The sequence below is a fragment of the Sorex araneus genome, chromosome 8 (genome assembly GCF_027595985.1).
Source record: "Sorex araneus isolate mSorAra2 chromosome 8, mSorAra2.pri, whole genome shotgun sequence".
Classification (NCBI taxonomy): Eukaryota; Metazoa; Chordata; class Mammalia; order Eulipotyphla; family Soricidae; genus Sorex; species Sorex araneus.
This window is the reverse complement of record NC_073309.1, coordinates 48,537,084-48,547,441: the sequence shown is the minus strand read 5'-3', so window position 1 is coordinate 48,547,441 and position 10,358 is coordinate 48,537,084. Positions and strand designations below refer to the sequence as shown.

Genomic DNA, 10,358 nt, shown 5'->3' with positions numbered 1-10,358 from the left:
AGAACCACCTGGGTGGGGATTTTTCAGAGGGAGAAACTGAGGCTGCGGGACCAGAGCAACAGCACAGCGGGGAGGGCACTTGTCTCCACAGGCCACAAGGTAAGATCCCCGTACCCAGGTGGGTCCCAGATCGTGACAGGACTGAGCCCTTGAGCACCCCTGGATGAGGCAAGAATAAAACAAAAACAAAACCAAAAAAACCCAGGTTAATCTGTGGCCACTCTTGGTTCCATTTCAGCCCAGTTCCCAGCTGTAGGAAGTGGTGGGTCTCTGGGGGGCTCCTCAGATCGATTATTCTAACCTGCTCCTCCAGCAGGTACTGCCCCTGGGGTCCTGCGCAGAGGGAATCAACCGCAAGAAGAGAAGCCCTGAGGGTGGAGAGACCCCAGGTCACCCTGCTCAGCCTGCTAGGACCCCCGGCATGGCCCACCCCCGCACCCTGCAGGGCCTGACTCTGCTGCTGCCTCTGCTCTTACTGCCCTGGGTGCCCACCACAGCCGGTAAGTGACCCCTTCTCCTGCGCTCGGACCCTAGGCTCCCGGCTCCCAGGCCTTCACAGAGCTCGACTTACCCCTGCACCCCCACAGGCAGGATCAATGGCCCCGAGGGGCCCCTGCAGCCATCAGGGAATCAGCAATTCAAGGCTTGCGGGCTCAGTCACTCCGCAGAAGGGGCACAGCACCCCATTCCACTCTGCCAACAAACATCGGGCTCTGAGAGTACCCACTTGCCAGCATTCACCCCAGCACTGAACCCTCACCCCAATGTTCCAGGGACCAGGGCGACCCCTCCCGAGTCAGCCTCAGCTCAAAACAGGGTCAGGCATTGACCCCCTGGAGATGCACCTCAGTGTCCCCAGAAATGCCGAAAAGTGGAGGGGATGGACTGTCCTGTGAGTGAGAGGCCGTTAGACCATCAGTGGTCGTTACTGGGGCTCAGGGTCCAGGCTGGGTTCCAGGGTGTCTGAGCAGGTGCTGGGTGCCTGGTGCTCTAAAGCCCTGGGTGGGGCTGTGAGTTCAAGACACTCAGAGCATCTTTTGCAGAGTTTGAAGGGGGTTCAGAGTCTTTCCAAGGGAAGTTCCCACAGGGGGTGTTTCTAGGCCCATCGGGCAGAGGGTTTCTGTTTGACTAGATGCTAGAAGGGTTCTGGCTGGGTCACCACATTCTTAAGCTTTCAGTAAATCTCTATGATTATTTCGGAGTGAAACCAACCTACACTGTACCCCACCCCACCCCACCTGGGTGAAGCCCCTCTGTGATCCATATCCACAACAGCTTGGGCTGGCGGGAGGACTTGAATGCTCACTGCCTTATTGATGTGTGATGAATCCACGGGTGATAGTGTGAGAGACACACTCACCAATCCCAGAAAGCAAGGAATGGACATGATAAAAGTGGGTTTCAGTGGAAGTGAAGCATTTCTCCTTTGTCTCACAAGGGCGGGCGTGTGTGGGCGGGCAAGTTAATGCCAGATCAGGCGCATAGTGACAGTAGAGGGGTAGGAGATAGAACAGCGGGGAGGGCGCTTGCCTTGATCAGGGTCTACCTGGTTTGATCTCGGCACCAGCCACAGTCCCCCAAACCCTGTGTGGGGAGATTCCTGAGTGCAGAGCCAGGAGCAAGCCCTGAGCACAGCCTGGTGTGGTTCCCAAACCAGGAACAACAACGAAAGTGCCAGAATGTGCATTGAATTCCCTGGGCTGCAAGTTCCTTCTCCAGTTCCTCGTTGTCTGATTCCAGACACCACTCAAATTTATTTCACAATTTGAATGCCTGTACCCCCTGGGATTTATTAGATTAAAAAATGAAAGTGGATGTTTTTGCTCTCTCTCTCTCTGTGTGTGTCTCTGTGTGTGTATGTGTGTGTTTGGGAGACACCCAGTGGCCCCCAGACATTTTTCTGGCTTCCTTGGAACAATATGTGGCTGCAGGGATCTGGGCTGGGTGTGCTCCACCCCATCCAGATCTGGGTCCTGGGATCTGCAGCCCCTCAGCCTGGCTTCTCTCCCCTCCCGCGTTTCCCCCACAGGGGCTGGCAAGTTGGTCCTGTTGTCGCCCAGGGAGGTGAATGGCTCTGTGGGCAGCACTGTGATCCTGCCGTGTCACCTGAAACCTCCTGACTCTGGAACCCTGCGGGTGACTCTGATCAGGTGGACGCTGCTGGACCCTCTGTCGGAACCCAGCATATTGGCCGAATTCCATGCGGACCAGGGCTCAAGCATCCAGGACCCCAATCGTATGGAGTTTCAAGCTGGCAAGTTGGGTGCCAACCTTATGGACGCCTCGCTGACCATTCACAGACTGACCCCTGAGGATGACGCCAACTACACCTGCGAGATCCACACCAGCCCATTCAAAGTGGGAAGCTCCAACATCTGGCTCCGTGTGTTCTGTACGTGTAAGGGGCGGGGCTACCGGGAGGGGCGTGGTTTTGCGGGGCTTCCTGTAGGGGTGTGGTCTTGAGTCCTGGATTCCTGGATGGTGTAGTTGGGGAGTGGGCGGAGCCTCGGGGAGGGGCGGGGTTAGTGGGTGGCAGTGCAGGAGGGACTCAGAATAGAAAGGGAGGAGTGAGACCAAAGGAGGTAAAACAGCAGGGGGTGGGCTGGGGGTACAGATGGGATCCATTGGAGGGGGATGTGTTGTGGTCAGGAGAGAGGGATTTGCCTATTTGTTGCATGGCATCTTCGAGACTTTTTTTTTTTTTCAGTTGCTTTTTTCCTGGTCAGGGCAGTTATTCGGAGTGGGGTTGGGGACCTGGATTAGCTCCCAGACTCCCCTGAGTTTATGAAGGACAAAGGCTGAGAGCTGAGATGCGCAGGCTCAGTTCCTGCCTCCAACACAGTGACCTCACGACCAACACCAGCACTCCCACCCACATTGTCTACACTAGGACCACCACCACACACCAACACTGTGTCTACAGCTGGGCCACCAACAACACCACACTCACCCTAATTGTCTGTATCAGGGCCACCACACACCAGTTCTTTGCTGCCTCCTCCAACTTCTTGGGTCACAGATATTCCTGCCTTTTTAAAAACTGAATCAGCATAGCACTGTAGCACTGTAGCACTGTCGTCCCGTTGTTCATCTATTTACTGGAGCGGGCACCAGTAACATCTTCATAGTGAGACTTGTTACTGTTTTTGGCATTTTGTACACCACAGGTAGTTTGCCAGGCTCTACTGTGCGGGCGGGATACTCTCAGTAGCTTGCCAGGCTCTCCGAGAGGGACGGAAGATCGAACCCCAGTTGGCCGCGTCCAAGGAGGATCGTAGGCAGATAAAATTCAGAAAAGAGCAAGATCAAAGAAAGAAATTGCTGATAAAGGAGCATCCTTAAGAGTCACAGCAGATCTATCTGATGAAACCCTAAGGGCCTGAACAGTGGTGGAAAAAAATAGTGAAAAAAACTCCATGAAATATGTCTAACCTAGAATACTTTACCCAGCTAGACTCTCATTCATATCGGAATGAACAACACAGCTTAAAAAAAATCAATTCTGGAATTTCACAGCCCCAAACCATGGTTACAAGAGCAACCACTTTAAGACAAGACAAGCCCCTCAAGTATACCAAACATTGGCAGAAAGATGGCACAAAACCCCATACCAATAATCTCTCTCAATGGCAATGGGTTAAAATTGACACCAATTAAAAAACACAGAGTGACAGGATGGGTCCAAAAATTGAACCCAACATTCTGCTGCCTGCAAGAAACACATCTGAGCAGACAGAGCAAACACAGACTCAATGCGAAAGGATGGAAAACAATGCTACAAGCAAACAATTCCCTTAAAAAAGCTGGAGTGGACATACTAATATCAGATCACATAGACTTCAGACTGAGAAATGTTACAAGAGACAGTGAAAGTCATTTTTTCTTTTTTAAAAATTTTATTTATTTATTTTTACTTTTTGGGTCATACCCGGTGATGCTCAGGGGTTACTCCTGGCTCATGCACTCAGGAATTACTCCCGGCGGTGCTCGGGGGACCATATGGGATGCAGGGAATCAAACCTGGGTCATCCATGTGCAGATGCCATACCTGCTGTGCTATCGCTCCAGCCCCCAGTTAAGGTCATTTCTTTTTTTTTCTTTTTTTTTTCTTTTTGGGTCACACCCGGTGATGCACAGGGGTCATTCCTGGCTCTGCACTCAGGAATCACCCCTGGCGGTGCTCAGGGGACCATATGGGATGCTGGGATTCGAACCTGGGTCGGCCGCGTGCAAGGCAAACGCCCTACCTGCTGTGCTATCTCTCCAGCCCCAAGGTCATTTCTTAATGATCAAAGCATCTGTACATCAGGAAGAACTCACACTCTTAAATGTATATGCAACTAATGAGGATCCAGCAAAATACATAAAAAAACTGCTCATAGACTTGAAGAAAGACACTGATAGTAACAATAATAGTTGGAAATTTCAACACCACCTTATTTCCTCTTGATAGATCAACCAGACTCAAGCTCAGCAAGGCTATGCTTTATGTGAGGAAAGAAATGGAAAATATGGAATTGTAGTGTATACATATACACATATATATATATATGTATAGGACATTTCATCCCCCAAAAGCTGAATACACATTCTTCTCAAGTGCACATGGACATTCTCCAAGATAGACCACACGCTGGGTCACAAAACATAGCTCCATAAAATTTAGAGGATAGAAGTTGTATCCATGATCTCTTCAGACCATGATGCACTGAAAATAGAAGTGAATCACACACAGAAACAGAAATTCAAATTGAACACCTGAAAATAAAACAACTCACTACTGAACAATGAGTGAGTTAGAAAGGTATTCAAAAGATTACTGGAAACAAACGAGAATGAAGACATGAGTTACCAGGGGACACGGGAAAAGCAGTGTTACGAGGGTTTATAGCTCTACAAGCATTCCTCAGGAAGGTAGAGTGAGCCCACATGTAAGTTTTGATGAAAGGAAGGTGGTCCCAAAGGATCATGCAAGGACAAGCAAGGTGAAACACAGGACTCGAATGTTCGGTGAAAGGAGGAAAGTGATACGCATGTTATCCTTTCACTAATAGTACTGCAAATCTCCGAACCTAAAAAGAAAATGAGAGAGCCACCGGACATTTGAGTCCTGAATCATCATCAGATGCAGTTACCAAGTTGTTCACGATTCTGCTTCATTCAGTGTTTCAACATCCGTCCCTTCAACAGTTCCTTGCACATTTCATGCCACCAATGACACAGTTTCCCTCCTTGCCCGGCCTGCCTCTATTCGGCAGATTCTCTCTCTCCCTCTCTCTGTGTCTCTGTCTCTGTCTCTGTCTATCTCTCTCATTCTCTCATTTTCTTTTTACTATTACTGAAAGGGTAACATGCCTATCACTTTCCTCCTTTCAGCGCTCAGATCTTGTCCAGAGTGATCACTTCCATCTCTCACTGTCACAGTGGTCCCTTCTCTGTCCCAATGTCTCCCCGCCCCCCACTTGTGGCACCTTCCAACCATGGTCCCGTCTTCCTGGCCCATTGTTTCTACTGTCCTTGAGTGATAGTCTCCTACTATGCTTTCATATCCCACAACTGAGTACTCACGGAGCCCCTTCTCAGCCCGCCGGCAGCACCCGGGGTGCCCCGTTGCTTCTCATGCAGTAGAAGGCGACCACCACGAAGAGCAGGAGGCCCACGCTGACGGCCACAACCAGGATGTGGGCTGGAACAATAGCACAGCGGGTAGGGCGTTTGCCTTGCATGTGGCCGACCTGGGTTCGATTCCTTTGTTTCTCTCAGAGAGCCCAGCAGGCTACTCAGAATATAATGCCCGCTTGGCAGAGCCTGGCAAGCTCCCCATGGCGTAGTCGATATGCCAAAAACAGTAACAACAAGTCTCGTAATGGAGACGTTACTGGTGCCCGCTCGAGCAAATCACGGGATGACAGTGCTACAGTGCTGCTACAAATGAGTACATTCATTCTCTGTCCATCCCTCTCCCTGTGACTCATTTCACTCCGCGTGACACTCTCCAGGTCCACTCAGGTACAAGCAAATTTCTGACTTTAGTTTTCCAGGTGGTTGCAAGTATTTCATTGTGTCGATGGACCATAGTTTCTTTATCCAGTCATCTGTTTGGGGGCACTCTCCAGATTCTGGCTATTGTGAATAGTTCCTGTTCAGTTTGGGGAGGGACAAGCAGCAGGAGGTGGGCTCTTGTGGTCCACCGTGCAGGACTTGTCAGAGCCTTGAATAAGCTTGTGTATGTGGACGGTCCCAATCATTCCTTACATTCTGGCCACGGCACCCCCAAACCTACTGTCCTGAATCCTAGGGGTGGGGGATTCTGAGCCCCTCTGTGCCCTGCTGCCTCCCACCCCAGGACCCTCAGGCTTCTCTTCCCCCAGGGACCCACACCCCTCCTCCAGGCCTCCCATCTCGGCCTTACCTGCAGGGCCTGAACCCTAATTGAGTGGGGCCCATCAGAGATTCTGTCCCTGAGCCTGAACCTACCCCCTCCCCAGATGCCCCTGACGTCTCCCTCAACCTCTATGAAGAAATCGGAAAGCGGGGCCAAAAGGAGACCAGCCTGTACTGTGTCGCATTGAGCAACCCGGAGCCCAAGATTTATGACTGGAGCACGTGAGTCCTGGCCTGATACGGGTCTGAGGGAGGAGATCATGGCGGGGGATGGGGGGCTGCTCTAAAGTCTGAGGAAGGAGGCTGGGATGGACCCCCAAGTTTGGGGGCCAGGATCTGGGGGCCCAGAATCCAAGGTGAAGAGGAGGAGGGGCTGACTTGGACTCCTGGATCTGAGGAAACAGGCTTGGGAGCATGAGCCCAGGGTCTGAGGGAGGAGGTTGAGATGGACTCCTGAGTCTGAGGGAGGAGGCTGGGATGGACTCCTGAGTCTGAGGAGGGAGGCTCTGGATGGACTCCTGGCTCTAAGGGAGGAGGGGCTAGGGGTTGGACCCTGGGGGAGGTTTTTTTTTTGTGTGTGTGCCTCATCCGTGGAAGTGCTCAGCTCTGCCTGGGCTCTGCACTCTGGGATCAGTCTGGAGTGGCTCAGGGGACCCACTGCGGTGCTGGGGACCGAACCAGGGTCGGTCATATGCAAGGCAGATGCCCGACCTTCTTTACTGTGTCTCTGGCCCTGGAGTCCTGGGTCTAAGGGAGGAGGCTGGGGCAGGGGCTGCTGGCCTGAGGGGAGGGAGAGGCAGTTGGAGAAGAGAGGGAGTCACCATAGGTCCCTTTAAAGTGTCATCATAGGGACAAGGACTCAGCTCAGTGGGGTCAGGCACCCACATGGGTTCAGCCCCTAAACCCACATCCACAATGAAGTTTCAGGAAACTGAAGGGGCCTTGCACACATGGTTTATGGGGGGTCCAGCCCGGCTCTCTGGCACCCCAGCTCTTCCCAGGGCTGCTCTGTGCCCGATCCTCACCCTCCTGCCCTACATGCCCACAGTCCTTAGTAAGCACTGGGCCACTCAGGGTCCATTACCTGCACCCCAATAGATGTGCATCATTTTCCAGGTAACGTGTGTCAGGAACTCAGAGTCTGGAGCCCAGAGGGCAGTAACAGATCTCGGGGTCTGAGGCATCGGGCAGATCTGGGGGGACCTGCCCAAAGAGCGGGGCTTCCTCTGAGAGAGGCAGGATCTCTGGGGAGGCTGAGCAGAGGAGGGCCTGCAGCTCTGTTCCAGCAAGTTCTCTTAGGCCAGCAGGGGAGACCAAGGGTGGGGTGAGAGGGGGAGCAGGATCCAGGGGGATTAGGGTGGGGCCACACAGGCCATGAGAACTGGAAGGTTCTGGATGGATTCTGAAGGCGAGTCTCAGGACCTGCTGAGCAGTAATGGGGGGCATGAGAGGGAGAGTCAGGGGGACTCCAGGTACCCCCCAACTTGGGTCACACAGGGGGAGGTGCTGGGTTTCTGTCACTCTAAACTCCAGCAGACGCCGAGTTCTAACCCGCCTGTGTCCCCCAGGACCACGGGCCCCCTGCCATCCTATGCTATACCCCAGGGCCCCCACCTCCTGATTCATCCCACTGAGGAGTCCGTCGACACGACCTTCGTCTGCCGCGTCTCCAATGACATGGGGACAGACCAGGCAGTCTTGAGAGTCCAGCTCCCAGGTGAGGACCAGTGGGGAGCACGGTGACACCCCAGGAGAAGGCCGAGGTGACAGTCTCTGAGTGGGTGAGAGGGTCCTTGGTGACAAGTCCCTCACCTGCGGGAAGGGTCCCTGAGGGGTCAGAGCCATGTATGGCAGGGGAGGGCATTTGTCCGGCACATGGCCAACCTGGGTTCGATTTCCCCACTTCATTGGTCCTTCAAGCCCATCAGAAGTGACCCCCGCGTGTGGACTCAGGAGTAAGCCCTGAGCACCTCTGGTGTGACTCAGACACCAAGACATAGAGAATCCTAGGAGCCGGTCACAGCAGCCTGTGGGTGTGACACTCTATTAGCTGACGCTGGGGTCATGACCCTGAACATACCCAGGGGACAGAGTGGTGGTTTCTGACAGGATGGAGGGAGATGGTTGCTGTCACAAGAAACTCCAGTCTCCGATCCTAACCCCCTGTCTCCTCCTTCCCCAGGATCTCCCCGGGAACAGTCACACTCACCCTCGGCTTTCCGGATCGGCCTCTGGGTTTCAGGGATCGTTTTGGTGTCTGGGCTGGGAGCCCTTGTTTATTTCCTGTTTCGGACTCAGTCCCGTGAGTGTCCCCTCTCTCAACATTCCCCATTTGTGTGTCAGCCCTGAGCATCCTGATCCACGATCCCTGAGCCCGACTCTATGCAAGGCTCTGTGCTTGTCTCCCAGGCAGCCTGTCCTGTGTGTCCCCACAGCCGGGTGGCCCCGACTCTGCAGACCACTGAGTCAGGGGCTGGTCTCCCACCCGAGGGAGTGAGGCCCTGGATTCCAGGCCCCGTCAGCACTGGGTGCCCAGCAGGGGCACAGGGGGACCGAGGGCAGAGTGACACCCCCAGCTGTCCCTCATGTCCCTTGCTAGGAGACACCCCCTGATGCTCCTACAGAAAGGAGGGCAGCAGGAACTGGAACCCTGGTCTCCCTGCAGGGGCTGGGGACATGTGAAATAATACTGGAGGGCAGGGCAGCTGGAGGACAGGGCATTCTGGACCCGCAGTGCTCACTGACCCTCAGGGAAACTGTCTCTCTCATTCCCAATGGAGGCCTCCTCCTCCAGGGAGTTCCCCGGTGCCCCAGATGTGTCACCACCTGGTTTGGTCTCTCCCACCCCAACTGTGCCCACTCTGAGTCACTCAATGAGGCTCCATGTCTGTCTTCCCTGGATTGTGAGGCCCGAAGGCAGGACTCTCAGGCTCTGTGTCCCCTGCACCCAGCACCAGGTTGGACTCAGTGATTAGAGCTGGTGACCCCATGTGTGTTATTCCCAGAGCCCGGCAGTCTGTGCTCAGTCACTCCCGGCCTTATTGCTGAGTCACCAGCAGAGGACAAGCTCTCTGGGACTCAGTCTCCTCATCTGTAAAGTGGGGCTTCCCTGAGTACTCGGGGCAGCACTGAGCCCTGCATGGGGTATGTTTACCCTCCACCCCCACCCCATGCTGTGTCTCTGTGACTGTTGCTCTGTGGTGTCACATCAGCAGAGTAGGGAGAAGAGCTTAGGAACGTCAGTGCCCAGCCGGGTCTCCTGCCCCAGGAACGCCCCTGGGAGGAGGAAACACTCAGGACTGACGGGGGAGCCCCTGGGGGTGTGAAACTGAGGCCCAGAGAATGGAGCCCAAGGTTCAAGGTCACACAGTTCCTGAGGGTCAGGGCCAGATCCGGACCCACCTGGCTCCCAAGGCCACACTCTGCTATATTGATTTATGATGATTAATAGGCCAGGATGGGGCATGGCCAGTATCAGTTATATCACTGTAGCACTGTCATCCCTTTGCTCATCGATTTGCTTGAGCGGGCACCAGTAACGTCTCCATTGTGAGACTTGTTACTGTTTTTGGCATATCGAATACGCCACGGGGAGCTTGCCAGGCTCCACCACGCAGGCGAGATACTCTCAGTAGCTTGCCAGCTATCCGAAAGGGGCGGAGGAATGAACCGGGGTCTGCCGCATGCAAGGCGAACGCCCTACCTGCTGCGCTATCGCTCCAGCCCCAGTATCAGTTTTATTGATTTATGAGTGACAGGGCTGGGATGGGGTTCTGGCAGGACTGAGAGTAGCGCTGTAGCACTGTCGTCCTGTTGTTCATCGACTTGCTCGAGCGGCACCAGTTACGTCTCCATTGTGAGACTTGTTGTTATTGTTTTTGGCATATCCAATATGCCATGGGGAGCTTGCCAGGCTCTGCCGTGTGGGCAGGATACACTCTATCTTGCCAGGCTCTCCAAGAGGGACAGAGGAA

The 10,358-nt window shown here is 53.9% G+C and overlaps 1 protein-coding gene across 1 annotated transcript in view; it reads left to right on the top strand.

Moving 5' to 3' along the window:
- The first annotated feature begins 421 nt into the window (after positions 1-421).
- The window catches only part of LOC129406854 (poliovirus receptor homolog), a 65,199-nt gene continuing 55,262 nt past the window's right edge, over positions 422-10,358 (top strand). Inside the window, exons 1-4 of the mRNA XM_055146451.1 lie at positions 422-500; positions 2,030-2,398; positions 6,489-6,606; positions 7,953-8,101. Of these exons, the coding sequence (XP_055002426.1) occupies positions 422-500; positions 2,030-2,398; positions 6,489-6,606; positions 7,953-8,101 (715 nt within the window). The remainder of the gene's footprint in view (positions 501-2,029; positions 2,399-6,488; positions 6,607-7,952; positions 8,102-10,358) is intronic.